The 24,045-nt window shown below is 36.2% G+C and overlaps 2 protein-coding genes across 2 annotated transcripts; one reads left to right on the top strand and one right to left on the bottom strand.

The window, feature by feature from the left end:
* Nucleotides 1-962: 962 nt before the first annotated feature.
* Nucleotides 963-11,525, top strand: LOC141822762 (6-phosphofructo-2-kinase/fructose-2,6-bisphosphatase-like). The gene is made up of 23 exons (XM_074710093.1): nucleotides 963-1,124; nucleotides 1,223-1,286; nucleotides 1,379-1,677; nucleotides 2,326-2,526; nucleotides 2,913-3,122; nucleotides 3,795-3,890; nucleotides 3,963-4,061; nucleotides 4,189-4,218; nucleotides 4,533-4,586; nucleotides 4,888-4,941; nucleotides 5,012-5,089; nucleotides 5,616-5,707; nucleotides 5,785-5,842; nucleotides 5,929-6,003; nucleotides 7,293-7,340; nucleotides 7,825-7,922; nucleotides 8,440-8,515; nucleotides 9,617-9,679; nucleotides 9,787-9,878; nucleotides 10,700-10,768; nucleotides 10,869-10,932; nucleotides 11,006-11,071; nucleotides 11,173-11,525. Exons 1-23 carry the CDS (start codon nucleotides 963-965, stop codon nucleotides 11,248-11,250), a joined length of 2,226 nt encoding a protein of 741 aa, XP_074566194.1. The 3' UTR covers nucleotides 11,251-11,525.
* Nucleotides 11,526-12,411: 886 nt separating this feature from the next.
* On the bottom strand, nucleotides 12,412-22,930 carry LOC141823922 (6-phosphofructo-2-kinase/fructose-2,6-bisphosphatase-like). Its single transcript, XM_074711125.1, has 23 exons — nucleotides 22,769-22,930; nucleotides 22,607-22,670; nucleotides 22,236-22,534; nucleotides 21,388-21,588; nucleotides 20,787-20,996; nucleotides 20,015-20,110; nucleotides 19,844-19,942; nucleotides 19,687-19,716; nucleotides 19,316-19,369; nucleotides 18,961-19,014; nucleotides 18,813-18,890; nucleotides 18,213-18,304; nucleotides 18,078-18,135; nucleotides 17,917-17,991; nucleotides 16,596-16,643; nucleotides 16,013-16,110; nucleotides 15,421-15,496; nucleotides 14,258-14,320; nucleotides 14,059-14,150; nucleotides 13,169-13,237; nucleotides 13,005-13,068; nucleotides 12,866-12,931; nucleotides 12,412-12,764 (listed from the first exon to the last, which is right to left on the bottom strand). Exons 1-23 carry the CDS (start codon nucleotides 22,928-22,930, stop codon nucleotides 12,687-12,689), a joined length of 2,226 nt encoding a protein of 741 aa, XP_074567226.1. The 3' UTR covers nucleotides 12,412-12,686.
* Nucleotides 22,931-24,045: the final 1,115 nt, after the last annotated feature.

The raw sequence follows: 24,045 nt of genomic DNA, 5'->3' as shown, positions 1-24,045 counted from the left end.
ACAGGTCGACTCAAGAAGGATGACTGAAAAATTCACCAATTTTTGGCTTCAGAAAACTTTTTTTTTTCCGCCTTCGAGTTGTGTGTGCTCTTAATGCGGGACGAAGAGAGTATTTATAGCAGGATAAAAAAACATTTAATTTATTAATCAAAATAAATAATTATTTCTTGTCGGGCAAAAAAAAGTGAAAAACCAGAGGCGCCGTTCAATGCTAATCACGATGCGGCGCAGTCCTCACGCCACTTTTTTTTTAAATTAAATAGAAATAATAATAATAATATAATAATTATTATTATGAAACATGATTTTGGTTTAATTGGTCTACATTGCTCCACTTTTTGGGCTGCAAGCTAGCGAAACACGCTCCCGGATATAGCGGAGCATAGCTGAGTTGATTACGATATAACAGAGTTAGGTAATATTTTTCTGCATTGTGATCAACTGTAATTTCTCAATTTATCTCTTCATAAATTATCATAGGACCGATCATATGAGACCGTTAAAGTGACGAATTCCACTTTTTACAGAAACACGAATCTCACACTGAAAAAATTCAAACCGTTTAACAACTTTATGTGAAAGAAACGCATTTTCGATACCACAACAAACGCTATTTGTGACACGTTCATGTGCCAACTTTTTTCTGGACATTATTATTACACGAGGGTATTGATTCACGGCTGTGATCGCGAGCCGTCCAAGGCATCAATTGCCACGTGTAGGGCTCCATCCCCACTCTATCACTTCCTTGGGCCGGCCTAAATGAGCCTGAGCCTGGGTTATATCTGATAAAGGCCCGGCCCATTTTTGTTCGGTTTTAAATGAGGCTTCGATTTGTATAATTAAACGGTACTCTCGTGTCCCCTCCTCGTCTCGTCGCTTCCACTATCGCATCCGCTCCATCTCTTCCTCGCTCGTGTTGCCGTATCCTAATCTCCACCACCCAAACCTCGCTTCCCTCCATGGGCACTGGAGCCTCCAAGAACTCCGACTGCTCGCACGGCGGCCGGGAGGGGCAGCTCTACGTCGCCCTCAAGATGGAGAACTTCAAGGTTCGAGGCGACCTCGTCCCGCACGTCTACGGCTCCGTCCCCATCACTGGATCCTGGGACGCTGCCAAAGCAGTATGTTTTCTTACCTTGATGTCCATTTTCTGTCACATCTCCTCTTCTTCGATGGGTTTATGACAGTTCCCGTTGTTCGACGATTATATTTTCCACAGCTCTCGATGGCGCGGGAATCGGCCTCGATGTGGGAACTCAGCTTCGTCGTGCCTCCCGATCACGGTATGATTTTGTTTCTTGAACCTAGATTATCCGACGCAAGATTGTAGCTCTATGTCCTGGATTGTAGCGGTCTGGCTGTTGGTGTTTTGTAGAGACGCTAGATTTCAAGTTCTTGTTGAAGCCCAAGAACAACACGGGGCCGTGCGTGGTGGAGGAGGGGCAGAGCCGGCTTCTCACGGGAGGGGCGTTGGAGGAGGGGGATTCGAGGCCGGCGCTTTTCAAGATTGGCGATGATGAGGTGCTCGAGTTTAGGGTGTTCATCAAGGTCGACATTTTGTCCCCGTTTGATCTTGCAGCAAGCTGGAGAGCTTATCAGGAAAATATCGAACCATCGAGAGTTCGAGGGATTCCGGATGTCAGTATCAATGTGGCGCCTGAGAGGGGTGTGGAGGTACTTTTGAAAGTAACGGCGTTTTTATCGCTTATCTACTGCCAGCTTAGATATATGTGGATCTTCATTACCTTTCGTCCTTTTATTACCTCAGGTCATAATGATTTGATATGTGTGACTGTTGCATTATTGTATAACGTAATATAACCTTAAATAACAATTCTGTTATCTATCAGTTTAGATAATGCTGTTTTTTTTGGAGGTATTAAAGGGTGTTAATACTAGTTCATGGAGGTCTTACAGAATGCTAATGTTGGTTTGTGAAGCATTCAGAATGGTCTGCCTTTGACAACTGCGTGTAACAATTTTCATATAGATTTCTCCAGACTTGGGCTTTTGGTAGTGTTTTACATTTGAAATAGCCTGGATAGTAATTTTTCATATGTTGCATATCGATACTCTAGTGTGATACATAGTACTTACAGATGGTAAAAAGCAACTGCAAATTCAATAATTGGAAGTTTATAGATTTCTGCTTGAATTTACTCATTTTAGATATAATAATTTATGGTGATATATGTTATGTACTAGATATCTCCTCTCTCAAGTTTCATATTGATATTCTCAGCCTTGTCTCCCTTGATTACTACCAATTAGCATTTTTTGTATGCTTGCTGCAATTTCACGCTCATCCATTCTTCCTACCAGAATGGCTCAACGCCCACTTTGGAGCTTGATTTAGAACATTATGTTGTTCCAGCACCCTCTTCCATTGTTGATGCTGTTTATGCAGCTAACTTGACAGAGACACCAAGATCATTATCTAATAGGAATTTCTCCAAATATGATGCCTCAACTGGTGATTCATATGGCTCAAATAAAGCTGGTGACTACTCTAACCATCATGAGGTACGGACTTGCAACCCTTTTGTAGTTCTGAGAATGAGATATCCTTTCATTAGGAACATAAAGACATTTTCTGGCCTGAATATATATGTTCACGCCATTGCTTGCACTGCCTTTCTTGTAAAGGCAGGAGTGAAATGTTTTTTATGTGATACTGAAATCCTGTTCAGTTTCAGTTATCTAGATACCAGTTTATTACAGAATTTATCAATTTGTTTTCCCTTGACATCAATCTTTTCCTTATGTTTGATCTTTCTAAATTTTGTTTTATTTCTGTCTGCTTGAATGTTTGTTATTCTGATATAGTTGACCTTATTTCCAGTGACTACTACTAATTTGATCGATAAACTCACATTCCTTCTATTATTTTCTTTTATTTTTTTTCTCAGGACATGGATACTTTTATCTCAGATCCTCCTGAACTTCTTCCAGTTCCTGGTATGGTAGAGTCTAAGTCAGTTGGCACATTCTCACCAGTGCCAAAGCAAGATGGTCAGAAAGGACTCTTTGTCGATAGGGGTGTTGGCTCTCCTAGACTTGTTAAATCAGCTAGCGGAGGCACATTGACATTTGATCTCAAATTGGACAGTGAAACAAAGGTTTATTCAAGCAGAAAGAATTCTTTTGTTTATTGGTGAAAATCAATGTTGGCATTCTGCATTTGTGATTAATTTCTTTCAATATTAGTTGATCTATTGGTTTCTCTAGTTAGTGTGCTCATTGCTAATACCGATCACATACTTTTTTGCTGCAAAATATTGTTTTGTTTTCAACAAATTTGCTTGTACTTCAAGATGTGAGTTTTGGTAATGGTAAACCAAATTGCTGAACTGGGTACCTAAATACATAAGCTTGTTTCACTTCCATGTGGACACGACCAAATTCAAAGTTGGATTGTAATAAAGTACATTTAAATAGTAGAAAGTCACATAGATGGCTTGTTTTATTGGATTTCTTTGGCTATGCCATCTGACAGAGTTTCTATTGGGGGTGGGTAGAGGCTGGACCAATTTTTGAAAAAAAGGAAAAATATCTGATAAGGGCATTGGCATTTTGGTGTCACTCAATTCAGAGTTGGATTACTATATGGTACACCTTCAAGTTGTAGAAAATTACATATTAGATAGGTTATTATTTTTTTTATGGATTTCTAGAAGTATGACATCTGACAGTGCTTACATATGACATACTCATATCAGTTTTTGTCTCTAGTTGAGAAGCTCTTATTATTATCCATCTATTGATTCTTATTATTTTTCATTGGTTATTAGAAGGGAATGCCAGCAGCTGCTGGAGCAGTTGCAGCTGCAGCTATAGCTGATCAGATGCTTGGATCAGAGGAGGATAGTAGGTTGGCCATTGTCCTGGTAACAGAATGATACATTTCTTTGGATTTTTTCTGCTTCTTTGTTCTACATTATTGTCTTGTGATCTTGTAGGTTGGTTTGCCAGCCCGTGGAAAGACCTTCACAGCAGCCAAGCTTACTAGGTATTTAAGATGGTTAGGCCATGAAACAAAACATTTTAATATTGGGAAGGTAAAGATTCAATTTTCTTGGTTTTTCCTTTGTGAAATGATCAAATTGGTTAAACTGAAGTTTTGTTACCTGATTTCATCCAGTAAACATTAACCTGCTTTTCTTTTGCATGTGCATTGACTAACAGTATCGTCGTCTTAAGCTTGGGACAAATCAGGTATAGTAATGAGTTGTTGTTTTTTCTTTTATGATAAGTGTTGATTGAGCCATTTAGCTGACCCCCCTAGTGGGATAAGGCTTGGTTGTTGTTGTTGTTGATTGAGTCATTTATTGCATAGACTAAAAGCACATGTAGGGTTTTATTTTACATACATTGAAATAGAATTTATAAACACCTTATTTTGATGTTTAAATCCATTATCTTTCTCACATACATAGATTGCAATGTTCTTCCATATTTCTGCATTCGTCAAATACTCAATTTTCTTCTTTTTTTTTTCAATGCTTAGTAAATCAAATTTCGTTATGCAGTCAGCTGATTTTTTTCGTGGGGACAATCCAGAAGGTATGGAAGCACGAAATGAGGTTAGGAATAAGCATTACATTACAGTTGCTGTTTATTTGCTTTTGACTATGAGTCACACAAGTGCTAAATCTATGTCAGTTTGTCTCATTCGGGTTTCTTTCATAGGTTCCAGCTACATTTGGGGATGCCTAACAATAAATATCTTATGTCTATACATAGTTTTCAGTTGTATTTCTAGTTTTCTACTTCTATCATATGGTTTTCCTTCTAAAACATATTTTAGAAAGTATTTTGCTCAGCATTTTTCTGGACAAAAATTATTTGGAGCACACTCTTATTATACTCATCTTCAATATTTAGGTTGCAGCTTTGGCTATGGATGATATGATAGCGTGGATGCAGGAAGGAGGTCAGGTAAAATTCTAATCATTGTTGTGATAAAAGAGGCAATGCCATAATTCATTCTCTTTCTGGTGCTTCATAGGTTGGTATTTTTGATGCCACAAATAGCAGCAGAAAACGTAGGAATATGCTCATGAAAATGGCTGCAGGAAAATGCAAGGTACTTACAAGTACCAGATTCAGTTGCATATTTGGCATTTTTTCTTAAATATGCCTACTTTTAAAATGAAGAATCAATTTAGTTGGTTAATATCCAACTTAAGTTATTTCTGATTCACTGGATTTCAGAAAGTAACTGTTATGAGAGTGAAAGGGGAGCCTTGGCACAACGGTAAAGTTGCTGCCGTGTGACCTGGAGGTCATGAGTTCAAGTCTCGGAAACAACCTCTTGTAAAGCAGGGTAAGGATACGTACAATAGACTCTTCTTCGGGACCCCCACATTGGTGGGAGCTTCATTCACCAGACTGTCCTTTTAACTGTCATGAGAGTGCATTTGTAACTATCATGATGGTATAAAACTTGAAACTTCTTGGCCCCTCATTTGATTGATCACATGCACTCTTGAAATGGAAAAATGTAAATTTTGTTCCTAACTTCCCTTACTGTTTCACATTGACTTGTTAATTGCCTCAAACTGTCTGTTCTTTTTGTTCCTTTTTTACTGGATGCTTATCTGACTTTGTAGATCATATTTCTGGAAACAATATGCAATGATAAGCGCATAATAGAAAGCAATATACGGTTGAAAATTCAACAAAGTCCTGATTATGCAGAAGAGTAAGTAGTATGTTTTGTAACTTTACGTAACCTTATGTCCATAAGCCATGATGAGAATCACAGTGATTATCCTACAGAACAGACTTCGAAGCTGGAATGAGAGATTTTAAAGAACGCTTAGACAATTATGAAAAGGTTTTAAACAGAACTCAATTGTTCTACGTGCATATATTATCATGTGTACATTCAGTTGCTCATGAAAAATATATGTTCCTTTCTAGGTATATGAGCCGGTGGAAGAGGGTTCTTATATCAAAATGATTGACATGGCCAATGGACAAGGAGGGCAGATACAAGTAAGTTCATTTCTTCTTTATCTTAATAGTTGAATGCAGAATTATTTCCCTTACCTGAGCTTCATTCCTTTAAGGGACTGTTTTTCCAGAAGACACATCACATCAATGTCTGATAGGCTTTGACGCATATGCATGCCCCCTTATCTATGCTTGGAAAGTTGGAATTCAGCAGATCTTTGAGTAGCAAGGTGCCATGGCAATTGGCACTTGCCATTTCATGGTCATGCATGTAAAGGCTCCAAGGCTCATGCTGGTTCATGTATTAGTTGCTCATACCATAAAGATAAACTGAAGTGCCCTCCACCAATTACGTTGCATATGAGGATGTTATGGCTTTTCTGAAGTATCACATTCCATTTGTTACAACTTTCACTGAGAGCACAAAAACACAAAGTAATATATGCTCCTTCCAAAGATTTTTACCATCAACCACTATATGCATAATTGGCTGACCCAGATCAAGATCCACAAACAACTATTGAGATTTACCAAGAAAGTCAAAATCTTAGTCAATCTGCTTAGAGATGAGAATTTACTCATTATCTTACCAGGCCTAACCACTAGCCATATTAATAATAACACATCCATCTGAGCTTATGAACCTATTTATTTGCTTATTGGCCTACAATCCATGTGCATCTATGCTAGGGATTTGCACAATTGTGGCAGTTCTTCTCCATTAAGTTTGGTGTCATAGAAGAATTAAGATGAGAAATATAGCAAAATTTGAAATTTAAAACTTGGGAGAGAGCGTTGAGCAGTTAAAGGGGAAGCAGGCTGAGAGGAATGTTGTTTGTAGGATGAGCAGAATTGAAGGTTGGTTGTAGGTTTGTACTGCTTGGTGTGAGTTATACACACCTCATGAAAGAATTATGCATTCTAGCCACATGGACATCAGAAAATGGGTAGTTTGTGTGATGGTTCCTTGTCAACTGGTGAATATTGGTTATATTAACCCTACATGTTAGGCATTTGAAACCCTTACCTCAAGGCACTTGAACTCTATTGTTGCTGTCTTAATGCCTCGGTTACATTTAACAAGTTCCAGAATCTGCTTCTTGCTACCTAACAAATTATTACTTTAGACCTTTGTAATGACATTGATATTTGGTGAATAGTGCACTTGTTAGCATTTTGTCATGTCTGCTAATTGCATGCTGAATGTGCATGCATGCTGAATGTGCTTCCTCAGTATTAATTATCAATGTTTTCTTTTTTGCACTTTCTAAAGGTTTGTTTAAGTTTTTGATGATTTCTTCCCTTACCCATGACTTCACTGTTCTATTCAGGTTAACAATATCAGCGGTTATCTACCTGGAAGAATAGTCTTCTTCTTGGTACACATTTCAAAGACAATCTTCTAGAACTTTTAAATTTTCTGCTCCCTCATGTTATATTCTAGTCTGCAGTTTTACTAAAATGCATCCATAGAAAAAACAAAGTTTTCTACTCTTTCATCCTACATGAAGCCCTTTGATATGTTTGCAATGATTACATTTTCTAACTTTGAGTTGATGAAACTGTTTATTAATGGCTATCTAACTTAGAATTAGTAGAAAAACATTGATTTCTGTAAATTTGGAAAATGTTCATCACTGAATTGTTTATTGTCCTGGTTATGAGATTGGAGGCACATTCTTCTCTCATCCATCAGAGGAATCGATGATTGTTGAGAGATATTGGCAATTTATCTGATAAATGGAGGATCATATGTGTTTTAGAAAGAAACTATTGTTTCTCGTAACAATTGGTTAGATATACGAGAAATAGATTCTTTGGCAAAAACATTTGGTATTCATGCTATTTGGATTGACATTGCAGGTAAACACTCATCTAACACCCCGTCCTATTCTGCTCACTCGGCACGGTGAAAGTCGAAACAATGTTAGAGGAAGAATTGGAGGTGATGCAGTTTTGAGGTTAGATATCTTCATCTTTGCAAGAGACATTGTAATTATTTCGTCTTAAGTTGACACAATCTTAAAGTGTCTTTCGTTTTATGAACCCATACATCTTAGATAATTGTCTTCTTTAAAGTGGCTTCGTCTTAAGTTGACTTAATCTCAAAATGCCCTTTTCTGGTGAAAGATGGAGTTGTTTGTATCTCATTATTTATGTACAAGGAAATAACAATAGTTAAATTCACATAATTATATCATCATAGCCTTGATAGTAACCATTGCATTAAAAATTTATCCTACTTTTTGCAATGCCTAAGGTCATTTTGTAGTTTGTCAAATGTCCAACTATCAAGACTGCCCAACCATGCATCTAGTCTTTTCTCAATTCACTAGGGAAAATTTGTCAAATGAACTGTAGTGTCAGCCTGCACGATTCAGGATAATTGCTTCACATTCTTTCTATACTTGATCTCTTAGAAATTAACTCCAATTATCCATGTGCATAAGAGTTTGACATCTTTCAATTTGGGGGCAGTGAAGCTGGGGAACTTTATGCGAAGAAACTTGCAAACTTTGTCGAGAAGAGACTGAAATCTGAGAAGACAGCCTCTGTAAGAACTCATTTTCTTTTGCATTATTAATAAACATTCATGTTTCTTCTATCATTCTTGTCTAATATTTTAAGTCCTGTAAAACACTTCAGGTTGTTTTCTAGTTAGCTTCTGTATTACGAGTAATAGAATTTACCACAATTATATATATCAGTAAAGTTGATTTAGGTGAAATAAATTCTGCTTGCATAGGCCTATTTACTAAAATTATTCAACGTTGTAGCACAGTTAGGACTAAAATTGTTAAAAATTTTAAAGCTGTCTAAGTTTTTTTTTTTTACAGTTTATTATATTTCTAAAAAATAGTTGGGGAATTTTAAAAAGTTGTTTAGGTTTTTAAATTAAAGTCAATTAAAATTTTTATTGGAATAAATTAATTCATTATTTTACAAAGAATAAATCTATCTATAAAGAAGGGCTAGGATCCCATGTACGGAGAAAATTTCAGTTAATAAAAAAAAATCCTTTTTGATTTTGTGTCACAAAGATTTTTTTTTTTGTATGAAATACTTATTACCGTTTGCTTATCAATTCATGATGTTTTCTAAGTGATCAGAGAGTTCAATTTTAGTTTGCGTCAATTGATATTAGAGTTGACACTTGGTAGTTCATGTTTCATACTGGTTTACCCCTCTTGTTCTCCAACATCCTTAAGCTTCACTGCCACTCTCATCCACGACTCATCCCCTCTTTCGATAGTTGAAAGGAATTTCCATACGTAGAAAATAAAATAAAATAAAAAACAATGAGATAATTATGAAGATCGAAAAAGAAGAAAAAAAGAAGTGGAAAAGAAATTATTAAAAGGAAAAGGTAAAAATAGTGGAAAAGAGATGAAGCTTAAAAAAATATATACTATCATACTTCATCTATGTTGCATGGATCACTGAGCAACACCTTATGCTTTAGTTCTGAGATTTATTATCATGTCAGCATTTCTTTCTAGGATCTTGTCAATATGTATTTGTATTGTGTATTATAGTTTTTCACACTAGCTAGTTAAATGATTCATCACATCACTTAGCTTGTAACTTGTATTCGTATTGGGGCTACTGTAGTTTTATTTCTCATACCAGTTTTACTTTTCATTGATTATCTCAGATATGGACTAGCACACTCCAAAGAACCATTTTAACTGCAAGTCAGATTGTTGGTTTTCCAAAGGTATGGTCTATTGGCACTTAGATTTCAATTTTGATAATATAATGTGTACTCTTTCATTTTTGATCAGTTGAATTTTGTCATTTTAATGCCATGATTAATACTGATAGATTCAATGGCGTGCTCTTGAAGAGATAAATGCTGGAGTATGTGATGGAATGACTTACGAAGAAATAAAGAAAAACATGCCTGAGGAATATGAGTATGCAAAAAATGCTATGTATTAGTTTATTCGTTTTAGATAAGTTGCTTCGATAGGGATGGTTTTGGTGTTGATTTGAGAAGTTCTTGCTCTATCTCATGTCTAAGAAACTAATACATCTCTTGGCAAATCTTCTCTCAGAATAGTCCTGCACAAGCCAAGTATTTTAACATGGGAAATTAAGTATATTTTTATTGTTTACTTTAATGGAAAGGACTAGGTTTTACCTTCTTTTGTCTGGATGAAGCAATATATAAGTTTCCTTGAAGGGGAAAGAAGTCAAAAAATTAGTGAGAGGTTGGCTAACTGCCTGGAGTTTATTCCCAGAAAGTCTAATATATGATCTTCCATGAGTTTAGGCATCTTTGCTTGCATTCTATGATAAACTCAGAGAGTGATGTTTTCACGAGGATGCTGTGAGTTGCATAAATTGACTCTCACCTTGTATTCCTTTTGCTCTTTGTTGGAAGACTCTCAACTCTTATTTATTGATGCTGATGAACCACGACTCCTTTCTTTAATGCTTATAGGAGCTAGGTGACGGGAAAAAGTTCTTTAATTGAGATCAGAAAGTAGAGTCAAATCTCAGTAACTACAATTTAATTCGAGATAGCAATATTTCTTCTTTGAGATACTCATGTTACTTCATAGAATGGAATTTCTTGGTGTAGTTGTATGCTTTAAAATGAATTTTTCACAATATTTTCTCTGAATGCTTTCAGAGACAATTTCTTTGCACTTTCTAGAATACCAGTTGAGTCACTGATTACTTCTTTTGGTTATTTTGCCATTTCATGCATTTGATCTTAATTTCATCTTAGATCACGTAAGAAGGACAAGCTTAGATATCGATACCCTCGCGGAGAATCATACTTGGATGTCATCCAAAGGTCTTTTCAAATGATTTGATTCAATTGATTATATTTGTGCTTCCAGTTAGACTTCAATTTACAAATGCCTCGTGGCTACTCAATATGTTTATACTTTCAGGTTAGAGCCTGTAATTATTGAGCTCGAACGGCAGCGTGCTCCTGTTGTCGTCATTTCTCACCAGGTACTGTCTGAATGCTTACTTTTATGAATTTTTAACTCTGAGAAATACATAACAATTTGTCCTAGTCTTATAGGCAGTGTTGAGAGCATTGTATGCATATTTTGCTGACAGGCCTTTGAACGAAATTCCTCTCATTGAGGTTAGTCAGTACAATGTTTCAGCACAATAGATGCAGTATTATTCTAGTATTGATAGAACAATTCATAAATCTTAAGACTAGGTTTCTTTCTACTCATGTAGGTACCATTTCATACAATAATTGAGATACAGATGGGTGTCACCGGTGTTCAAGAAAAAAGATACAAGCTCATGGGTTAATTCATTTTCATGGTGGCATGAGTTAAAATGTCGTCCAGTTTCCTTGGTTGTCACTTGTATAATGATTTACAGAATTGAAGAGCAAGCCACGCCAATTTTTATGGTGACAATTATCAACAATAGAGATGGCATAGTTCATCAAAACAACCTTATTCTGTCAATATTTTGTATGTTTTTTTGGTTCTCGAGCAATAAGACCTTGTGTATTCTGTTCATGCTTACATACAGTAGCATTCTTGGAGCACTATGTTTTTTGAACAGCTTTTCTTTAAAGATGTGATGCGTGAAACAATAGTCTTTTTGAAGTCCGCATCTTGAACTTTAACCTGCTCTTGCAGCAATTCAATGATATCTATGCGTGCTGATAATTTCCTGAGTTGATGAAATAATGGAAGAAGCCAAAGTACCAAGAACTAAGAAGATCCAAACTCGCTCGAACACAGGGGCGCTTGATATCAACTAAGGATCTAATCCAGCATCTGGCTACTTGCCTTAACAAAACTATCTATAACATATTGAATCCTTCAATATTTAGTATTTTTTACTGTAATTTCCCTATCTTCTGGTTGTATTTTCAAATGTGCAATGAATATATTTGAAAAGAATCTGTCAAGATTGGCATTACTGATGTACGCTATACCTGGTTTACTCATGGTATCTCTAGTTCTTTTGTGGTGCTTGTACGACTGTTTTCCTTCTGGAGTTAGCTTGCAAACAATTTATAATTTAAAATGTTTTAGGAGTTCAGTCGTACAAGCACCACAAAAGAACTAGAGATACCATGAGTAAACCAGGTATAACGTACATCAGTAATGCCAATCTTGACAGATTCTTTTCAAATATATTCATTGCACATTTGAAAATACAACCAGAAGATAGGGAAATTACAGTAAAAAATACTAAATATTGAAGGATTCAATATGTTATAGATAGTTTTGTTAAGGCAAGTAGCCAGATGCTGGATTAGATCCTTAGTTGATATCAAGCGCCCCTGTGTTCGAGCGAGTTTGGATCTTCTTAGTTTTCTGTAAATTTTGGCTTCTTCCATTATTTCATCAACTCAGGAAATTATCAGCACGCATAGATATCATTGAATTGCTGCAAGAGCAGGTTAAAGTTCAAGATGCGGACTTCAAAAAGACTATTGTTTCACGCATCACATCTTTAAAGAAAAGCTGTTCAAAAAACATAGTGCTCCAAGAATGCTACTGTATGTAAGCATGAACAGAATACACAAGGTCTTATTGCTCGAGAACCAAAAAAACATACAAAATATTGACAGAATAAGGTTGTTTTGATGAACTATGCCATCTCTATTGTTGATAATTGTCACCATAAAAATTGGCGTGGCTTGCTCTTCAATTCTGTAAATCATTATACAAGTGACAACCAAGGAAACTGGACGACATTTTAACTCATGCCACCATGAAAATGAATTAACCCATGAGCTTGTATCTTTTTTCTTGAACACCGGTGACACCCATCTGTATCTCAATTATTGTATGAAATGGTACCTACATGAGTAGAAAGAAACCTAGTCTTAAGATTTATGAATTGTTCTATCAATACTAGAATAATACTGCATCTATTGTGCTGAAACATTGTACTGACTAACCTCAATGAGAGGAATTTCGTTCAAAGGCCTGTCAGCAAAATATGCATACAATGCTCTCAACACTGCCTATAAGACTAGGACAAATTGTTATGTATTTCTCAGAGTTAAAAATTCATAAAAGTAAGCATTCAGACAGTACCTGGTGAGAAATGACGACAACAGGAGCACGCTGCCGTTCGAGCTCAATAATTACAGGCTCTAACCTGAAAGTATAAACATATTGAGTAGCCACGAGGCATTTGTAAATTGAAGTCTAACTGGAAGCACAAATATAATCAATTGAATCAAATCATTTGAAAAGACCTTTGGATGACATCCAAGTATGATTCTCCGCGAGGGTATCGATATCTAAGCTTGTCCTTCTTACGTGATCTAAGATGAAATTAAGATCAAATGCATGAAATGGCAAAATAACCAAAAGAAGTAATCAGTGACTCAACTGGTATTCTAGAAAGTGCAAAGAAATTGTCTCTGAAAGCATTCAGAGAAAATATTGTGAAAAATTCATTTTAAAGCATACAACTACACCAAGAAATTCCATTCTATGAAGTAACATGAGTATCTCAAAGAAGAAATATTGCTATCTCGAATTAAATTGTAGTTACTGAGATTTGACTCTACTTTCTGATCTCAATTAAAGAACTTTTTCCCGTCACCTAGCTCCTATAAGCATTAAAGAAAGGAGTCGTGGTTCATCAGCATCAATAAATAAGAGTTGAGAGTCTTCCAACAAAGAGCAAAAGGAATACAAGGTGAGAGTCAATTTATGCAACTCACAGCATCCTCGTGAAAACATCACTCTCTGAGTTTATCATAGAATGCAAGCAAAGATGCCTAAACTCATGGAAGATCATATATTAGACTTTCTGGGAATAAACTCCAGGCAGTTAGCCAACCTCTCACTAATTTTTTGACTTCTTTCCCCTTCAAGGAAACTTATATATTGCTTCATCCAGACAAAAGAAGGTAAAACCTAGTCCTTTCCATTAAAGTAAACAATAAAAATATACTTAATTTCCCATGTTAAAATACTTGGCTTGTGCAGGACTATTCTGAGAGAAGATTTGCCAAGAGATGTATTAGTTTCTTAGACATGAGATAGAGCAAGAACTTCTCAAATCAACACCAAAACCATCCCTATCGAAGCAACTTATCTAAAACGAATAAACTAATACATAGCATTTTTTGCATACTCATATTCCTCAGGCATGTTTTTCTTTATTTCTTCGTAAGTCATTCCATCACATACTCCAGCATTTATCTCTTCAAGAGCACGCCATTGAATCTATCAGTATTAATCATGGCATTAAAATGACAAAATTCAACTGATCAAAAATGAAAGAGTACACATTATATTATCAAAATTGAAATCTAAGTGCCAATAGACCATACCTTTGGAAAACCAACAATCTGACTTGCAGTTAAAATGGTTCTTTGGAGTGTGCTAGTCCATATCTGAGATAATCAATGAAAAGTAAAACTGGTATGAGAAATAAAACTACAGTAGCCCCAATACGAATACAAGTTACAAGCTAAGTGATGTGATGAATCATTTAACTAGCTAGTGTGAAAAACTATAATACACAATACAAATACATATTGACAAGATCCTAGAAAGAAATGCTGACATGATAATAAATCTCAGAACTAAAGCATAAGGTGTTGCTCAGTGATCCATGCAACATAGATGAAGTATGATAGTATATATTTTTTTAAGCTTCATCTCTTTTCCACTATTTTTACCTTTTCCTTTTAATAATTTCTTTTCCACTTCTTTTTTTCTTCTTTTTCGATCTTCATAATTATCTCATTGTTTTTTATTTTATTTTATTTTCTACGTATGGAAATTCCTTTCAACTATCGAAAGAGGGGATGAGTCGTGGATGAGAGTGGCAGTGAAGCTTAAGGATGTTGGAGAACAAGAGGGGTAAACCAGTATGAAACATGAACTACCAAGTGTCAACTCTAATATCAATTGACGCAAACTAAAATTGAACTCTCTGATCACTTAGAAAACATCATGAATTGATAAGCAAACGGTAATAAGTATTTCATACAAAAAAAAAAATCTTTGTGACACAAAATCAAAAAGGATTTTTTTTTATTAACTGAAATTTTCTCCGTACATGGGATCCTAGCCCTTCTTTATAGATAGATGTATTCTTTGTAAAATAATGAATTAATTTATTCCAATAAAAATTTTAATTGACTTTAATTTAAAAACCTAAACAACTTTTTAAAATTCCCCAACTATTTTTTAGAAATATAATAAACTGTAAAAAAAAAAACTTAGACAGCTTTAAAATTTTTAACAATTTTAGTCCTAACTGTGCTACAACGTTGAATAATTTTAGTAAATAGGCCTATGCAAGCAGAATTTATTTCACCTAAATCAACTTTACTGATATATATAATTGTGGTAAATTCTATTACTCGTAATACAGAAGCTAACTAGAAAACAACCTGAAGTGTTTTACAGGACTTAAAATATTAGACAAGAATGATAGAAGAAACATGAATGTTTATTAATAATGCAAAAGAAAATGAGTTCTTACAGAGGCTGTCTTCTCAGATTTCAGTCTCTTCTCGACAAAGTTTGCAAGTTTCTTTGCATAAAGTTCCCCAGCTTCGCTGCCCCCAAATTGAAAGATGTCAAACTCTTATGCACATGGATAATTGGAGTTAATTTCTAAGAGATCAAGTATAGAAAGAATGTGAAGCAATTATCCTGAATCGTGCAGGCTGACACTACAGCTCATCTGACAAATTTTCCCTAGTGAATTGAGAAAAGACTAGATGCATGGTTGGGCAGTCTTGATAGTTGGACATTTGACAAACTACAAAATGACCTTAGGCATTGCAAAAAGTTGGATAAATTTTTAATGCAATGGTTCCTATCAAGGCTATGATGATATAATTATGTGAATTAAACTATTGTTATTTCCTTGTACATAAATAATGAGATACAAACAACTCCATCTTTCACCAGAAAAGGACATTTTGAGATTAAGTCAACTTAAGATGAAGCCACTTTAAAGAAGACAATTATCTAAGATGTATGGGTTCATAAAACGAAAGACACTTTAAGACTATGTCAACTTAAGACGAATAATTACAATGTATCTTGCAAAGATGAAGATATCTAACCTCAAAACTGCATCACCTCCAATTCTTCCTCTAACATTGTTTCGACTTTCACCGTGCCGAGTGAGCAGAATAGGACGGGGTGTTAGATGAGTGTTTACCTGCAATGTCAATCCAAATAGCATGAATACCAAATGTTTTTGCCAAAGAATCTATTTCTCGTATATCTAACCAATTGTTACGAGAAACAATAGTTTCTTTCTAATAACACATATGATCCTCCATTTATCAGATAAATTGCCAATATCTCTCAACAATCATCGATTCCTCTGATGGATGAGAGAAGAATGTGCCTCCAATCTCATAACCAGGACAATAAACAATTCAGTGATGAACATTTTCCAAATTTACAGAAATCAATGTTTTTCTACTAATTTTAAGTTAGATAGCCATTAATAAACAGTTTCATCAACTCAAAGTTAGAAAATGTAATCATTGCAAACATATCAAAGGGCTTCATGTAGGATGAAAGAGTAGAAAACTTTGTTTTTTCTATGGATGCATTTTAGTAAAACTGCAGACTAGAATATAACATAAGGGAGCAGAAAATTTAAAAGTTCTAGAAGATTGTCTTTGAAATGTGTACCAAGAAGAAGACTATTCTTCCAGGTAGATAACCGCTGATGTTGTTAACCTGAATAGAACAGTGAAGTCATGGGTAAGGGAAGAAATCATCAAAAACTTAAACAAACCTTTAGAAAGTGCAAAAAAGAAAACATTGATAATTAATACTGAGGAAGCACATTCAGCATGCATAAAGTTAGCAATTAGCAGAGACATGACAAAATGCTAACAAGTGCACTATTCACCAAATATCAATGTCATTACAAAGGTCTAAAGTAATAATTTGTTAGGTAGCAAGAAGCAGATTCTGGAACTTGTTAAATGTAACCGAGGCATTAAGACAGCAACAATAGAGTTCAAGTGCCTTGAGGTAAGGGTTTCAAATGCCTAACATGTAGGGTTAATATAACCAATATTCACCAGTTGACAAGGAACCATCACACAAACTACCCATTTTCTGATGTCCATGTGGCTAGAATGCATAATTCTTTCATGAGGTGTGTATAACTCACACCAAGCAGTACAAACCTACAACCAACCTTCAATTCTGCTCATCCTACAAACAACATTCCTCTCAGCCTGCTTCCCCTTTAACTGCTCAACGCTCTCTCCCAAGTTTTAAATTTCAAATTTTGCTATATTTCTCATCTTAATTCTTCTATGACACCAAACTTAATGGAGAAGAACTGCCACAATTGTGCAAATCCCTAGCATAGATGCACATGGATTGTAGGCCAATAAGCAAATAAATAGGTTCATAAGCTCAGATGGATGTGTTATTATTAATATGGCTAGTGGTTAGGCCTGGTAAGATAATGAGTAAATTCTCATCTCTAAGCAGATTGACTAAGATTTTGACTTTCTTGGTAAATCTCAATAGTTGTTTGTGGATCTTGATCTGGGTCAGCCAATTATGCATATAGTGGTTGATGGTAAAAATCTTTGGAAGGAGCATATATTACTTTGTGTTTTTGTGCTCTCAGTGAAAGTTGTAACAAATGGAATGTGATACTTCAGAAAAGCCATAACATCCTCATATGCAACGTAATTGGTGGAGGGCACTTCAGTTTATCTTTATGGTATGAGCAACTAATACATGAACCAGCATGAGCCTTGGAGCCTTTACATGCATGACCATGAAATGGCAAGTGCCAATTGCCATGGCACCTTGCTACTCAAAGATCTGCTCAATTCAACTTTCCAAGCATAGATAAGAGGGCATGCATATGCGTCAAAGCCTATCAGACATTGATGTGATGTGTCTTCTGGAATCCCTTAAAGAAGCTCAGGTAAGGGAAATAATTCTGCATCCAACTATTAAGATAAAGAAGAAATGAACTTACTTGTATCTGCCCTCCTTGTCCATTGGCCATGTCAATCATTTTGATATAAGAACCCTCTTCCACTGGCTCATATACCTAGAAAGGAACATATATTTTTCATGAGCAACTGAATGTACACATGATAATATATGCACGTAGAACAATTGAGTTCTGTTTAAAACCTTTTCATAATTGTCTAAGCGTTCTTTAAAATCTCTCATTCCAGCTTCGAAGTCTGTTCTGTAGGATAATCACTGTGATTCTCATCATGGCTTATGGACATAAGGTTACGTAAAGTTACAAAACATACTACTTACTCTTCTGCATAATCAGGACTTTGTTGAATTTTCAACCGTATATTGCTTTCTATTATGCGCTTATCATTGCATATTGTTTCCAGAAATATGATCTACAAAGTCAGATAAGCATCCAGTAAAAAAGGAACAAAAAGAACAGACAGTTTGAGGCAATTAACAAGTCAATGTGAAACAGTAAGGGAAGTTAGGAACAAAATTTACATTTTTCCATTTCAAGAGTGCATGTGATCAATCAAATGAGGGGCCACATCATCATGATAGTTACAAATGCACTCTCATGACAGTTAAAAGGACAGTCTGGTGAATGAAGCTCCCACCAATGTGGGGTCCCGAGGAAGAGTCTATTGTACGTATCCTTACCCTGCTTTACAAGAGGTTGTTTCCGAGACTTGAACTCATGACCTCCAGGTCACACGGCAACAACTTTACCGTTGTGCCAAGGCTCCCCTTTCACTCTCATAACAGTTACTTTCTGAAATCCAGTGAATCAGAAATAACTTAAGTTGGATATTAAACAACTAAATTGATTCTTCATTTTAAAAGTAGGCATATTTAAGAAAAAATGCCAAATATGCAACTGAATCTGGTAATTGTAAGTACCTTGCATTTTCCTGCAGCCATTTTCATGAGCATATTCCTACGTTTTCTGCTGCTATTTGTGGCATCAAAAATACCAACCTATGAAGCACCAGAAAGAGAATGAATTATGGCATTGCCTCTTTTATCACAACAATGATTAGAATTTTACCTGACCTCCTTCCTGCATCCACGCTATCATATCATCCATAGCCAAAGCTGCAACCTAAATATTGAAGATGAGTATAATAAGAGTGCGCTCCAAATAATTTTTGTCCAGAAAAATGCTGAGCAAAATACTTTCTAAAATATGTTTTAGAAGGAAAACCATACGATAGAAGTAGAAAACTAGAAATACAACTGAAAACTATGTATAGACATAAGATATTTATTGATAGGCATCCCCAAATGTAGCTGGAACCTATGAAAGAAACCCGAATGAGACAAACTGACATAGATTTAGCACTTGTGTGACTCATAGTCAAAAGCAAACAAACAGCAACTGTAATGTAATGCTTATTCCTAACCTCATTGCGTGCTTCCATACCTTCTGGATTGTCCCCACGAAAAAAATCAGCTGACTGCATAATGAAATTTGATTTACTAAGCATTGAAAAAAAGAAGAAGAAAATTGAGTATTTGACGAATGCAGAAATATGGAAGAACATTGCAATCTATGTATGTGAGAAAGATAATGGATTTAAACATCAAAATAAGATGTTTATAAATTCTATTTCAATGTATGTAAAATAAAACCCTACATGTGCTTTTAGTCTATGCAATAAATGAGTCAATCAACAACAACAACAACAACCAAGCCTTATCCCACTAGGGGGGTCGGCTAAATGGCTCAATCAACACTTATCATAAAAGAAAAAACAACAACTCATTACTATACCTGATTTGTCCCAAGCTTAAGACGGCGATACTGTTAGTCAATGCACATGCAAAAGAAAAGCAGGTTAATGTTTACTGGATGAAATCAGGTAACAAAACTTCAGTTTAACCAATTTGATCATTTCATAAAGGAAAAACCAAGAAAATTGAATCTTTACCTTCCCAACATTAAAATGTTTTGTTTCATGGCCTAACCATCTTAAATACCTAGTAAGCTTGGCTGCTGTGAAGGTCTTTCCACGGGCTGGCAAACCAACCTACAAGATCACAAGACAATAATGTAGAACAAAGAAGCAGAAAAAATCCAAAGAAATGTATCATTCTGTTACCAGGACAATGGCCAACCTACTATCCTCCTCTGATCCAAGCATCTGATCAGCTATAGCTGCAGCTGCAACTGCTCCAGCAGCTGCTGGCATTCCCTTCTAGTAACCAATGAAAAATAAGAAGAATCAATAGATGGATAATAATAAGAGCTTCTCAACTAGAGACAAAAACTGATATGAGTATGTCATATGTAAGCACTGTCAGATGTCATACTTCTAGAAATCCATAAAAAAAAATAATAACCTATCTAATATGTATTTTTCTACAACTTGAAGGTGTACCATATAGTAATCCAACTCTGAATTGAGTGACACCAAAACGCCAATGCCCTTATCAGATATTTTTCCTTTTTTTTCAAAAATTGGTCCAGCCTCTACCCACCCCCAATAGAAACTGTCTGTCAGATGGCATAGCCAAAGAAATCCAATAAAACAAGCCATCTATGTGACTTTCTACTATTTAAATGTACTTTATTACAATCCAACTTTGAATTTGGTCATGTCCACATGGAAGTGAAACAAGCTTATGTATTTAGGTACCCAGTTCAGCAATTTGGTTTACCATTACCAAAACTCACATCTTGAAGTACAAGCAAATTTGTTGAAAACAAAACAATATTTTGCAGCAGAAAAGTACGTGATTGGTATTTGCAATGAGCACACTAACTAGAGAAACCAATAGATCAACTAATATTGAAAGAAATTAATCACAAATGCAGAATGCCAACATTGATTTTCACCAATAAACAAAAGAATTCTTTCTGCTTGAATAAACCTTTGTTTCACTGTCCAATTTGAGATCAAATGTCAATGTGCCTCCGCTAGCTGATTTAACAAGTCTAGGAGAGCCAACACCCCTATCGACAAAGAGTCCTTTCTGACCATCTTGCTTTGGCACTGGTGAGAATGTGCCAACTGACTTAGACTCTACCATACCAGGAACTGGAAGAAGTTCAGGAGGATCTGAGATAAAAGTATCCATGTCCTGAGAAAAAAATAAAAGAAAATAATAGAAGGAATGTGAGTTTATCGATCAAATTAGTAGTAGTCACTGGAAATAAGGTTAACTATATCAGAATAACAAACATATCATCAAGCAGACAGAAATAAAACAAAATTTAGAAAGATCAAACATAAGGAAAAGATTGAAGTCAAGGGAAAACAAATTGATAAATTCTGTAATAAACTGGTATCTAAATAACTGAAACTGAACAGGATTTGAGCATCACTTAAAAAACATTTCACTCCTGCCTTTACAAGAAAGGCAGTGCAAGCAATGGCGTGAACATATATATATTCAGGCCAGAAAATGTCTTTATGTTCCTAATGAAAGGATATCTCATTCTCAGAACTACAAAAGGGTTGCAAGTCCGTACCTCATGATGGTTAGAGTAGTCACCAGCTTTATTTGAGCCATATGAATCACCAGTTGAGGCATCATATTTGGAGAAATACCTATTAGATAATGATCTTGGTGTCTCTGTCAAGTTAGCTGCATAAACAGCATCAACAATGGAAGAGGGTGCTGGAACAACATAATGTTCTAAATCAAGCTCCAAAGTGGGCGTTGAACCATTCTGATAGGAAGAATGGATGAGTGTGAAATTGCAGCAAGCATACAAAAAATGCTAATTGGTAGCAATCAAGAGAGACAAGGATGAGAATATCAATATGAAACTTGAGAGAGGAGATACCTAGTACATAAAATATATCACCATAAATTATTACATCTAAAATGAGTAAATTCAAGCAGAAATCTATAAACTTCCAATTATTGAATTTGCAGTTGCTTTTTACCATCTGTAAGCACTAAGTATCACACTAGAGTATTGATATACAACATATGAAAAATTAGTATCCAGGCTATTTCAAATGTAAAACACTACCAAAAGCCAAAGTCTGGAGAAATCTATATGAAAATTGTTACACGCAGTTGTCAAAGGCAGACCATTCTGAATGCTTCACAAACCAACATTAGCATTCTGTAAGACCTCCATAAACTAGTATTAACACCCTTTAATTCCTCCAAAAAAGCAGCATTATCTAAACTGATAGATAACAGAATTGTTATTTAAGGTTATATTACGTTATACAATAATGCAACAGTCACACATATCAAATCATTATGACCTGAGGTAATAAAAGGACGAAAGGTAATGAAGATCCACATATATCTAAGCTAGCAGTAGATAAGCGATAAAAACGCCGTTACTTTCAAAAGTACCTCCACACCCCTCTCAGGCGCCACATTGATACTGACATCCGGAATCCCTCGAACTCTCGATGGTTCGATATTTTCCTGATAAGCTCTCCAGCTTGCGGCAAGATCAAACGGGGACAAAATGTCGACCTTGATGAACACCCTAAACTCGAGCACCTCATCATCGCCAATCTTGAAAAGTGCCGGCCTCGAATCCCCCTCCTCCAACGCCCCTCCCGTGAGAAGCCGGCTCTGCCCCTCCTCCACCACGCACGGCCCCGTGTTGTTCTTGGGCTTCAACAAGAACTTGAAATCTAGCGTCTCTACAAAACACCAACAGCCAGTCCGCTACAATCTTGCGTTGGATAATCGAGGTTCAAGAAACAAAATCATACCGTGATCAGGAGGCACGACGAAGCTGAGTTCCCACATCGAGGCCGATTCCCGCGCCATCGAGAGCTGTGGAAAATATAATCGTCGAACAACGGGAACTGTCACAAACCCATCGAAGAAGAGGAGATGGAACAGAAAATGGACGCTAAGGTAAGAAACAATACTGCTTTGGCAGCGTCCCAGGAGCCAGTGATGGGGACGGAGCCGTAGACGTGCGGGACGAGGTCGCCTCGAACCTTGAAGTTCTCCATCTTGAGGGCGACGTAGAGCTGCCCCTCCCGGCCTCCGAGCGAGCAGTCGGAGTTCTTGGAGGCTCCAGTGCCCATGGAGGGAAGAGAGGTTTGGGTGGTGGAGATTAGGATACGGCAACACGAGCGAGGAAGAGATGGAGCGGATGCGATAGTGGAAGCGACGAGACGAGGAGGGGACACGAGAGTACCGTTTAATTATACAAATCGAAGTCTCATTTAAAACCGAACAAAAAATGGGCCGGGCCTTTATCAGATATGACCCAGGCTCAGGCCCATTTAGGCCGGCCCAAGGAAGTGATCGAGTGGGCATGGAGCCCTACACGTGGCAATTGATGCCTTGGACGGCTCTCGATTACGGCCACTAGTTAATACCCTGGAGTGATAATGGGCCGGCCCTTTATCAGATATGGCCCACGCCTGCTTAGGCCGATTATTTTAGTTCCTATCTGTATCAGACTCATGCCGGCACATGAAGGAAGTGATCGAGTGGGGATGGAGCCCTACACGTGGCAATTGATGCCTTGGACGGCTCACGATCACAGCCGTGAATCAATACCCTCGTGTAATAATAATGTCCAGAAAAAAGTTGGCATTTAAAAGAACGTGTCACAAATAGCGTTTGTTGTGGTATCGAAAATGTGTTTCTGTCACATAAAGTTGTTAAACGGTTTGAATTTTTGCAGATTTGTGTTTCTATGGAATTTGTTACCTTCCATGATAATATATGAAGAGGTAAATTGAGAAATTACAGTTGATCATAACGCAGGAGGATATTGTCTGACTCTGCTATATCGTAACCAACTCAGCTATGCTTCCGCGCTATGCTCCGGGAGGTGTTTCGCTAGCTTGCAAGCTCAAAAAGTGGAGCAATGTAGACCAATTAAACCAAAATCATGTTTCATAATAATAATAATAATATTATTATTATTTCTATTTAATTTTAAAAAAAAAAGTGGCGTGAATTCCACATTAAAAAAATTCCGCAAGATCCCAAGGACTGCGCCGCATCGTGATTAGCATTGAACGACGCCTCTGGTTTTTCACTTTTTTGCCCGACCAGAAATAATTATTTATTTTGATTAATAAATTAAACGATTTTTATCCTGCTATAAATACTCCCTTCGTCCCGCAGGAAGAGCACAAATCGAAGGCGAAAACAAAAAAGTTTTCTGAAGCCAAAAATTTTGTGA

Source organism: Curcuma longa, chromosome 3, assembly GCF_044706935.1.
Source record: "Curcuma longa cultivar G26 ecotype Majalengka, Jawa Barat chromosome 3, ITB_CL_G26_1.1, whole genome shotgun sequence".
Classification (NCBI taxonomy): domain Eukaryota; kingdom Viridiplantae; phylum Streptophyta; class Magnoliopsida; order Zingiberales; family Zingiberaceae; genus Curcuma; species Curcuma longa.
Note: the sequence above shows the minus strand (reverse complement) of the source record. Positions and strands in the feature narration are given on the sequence as shown.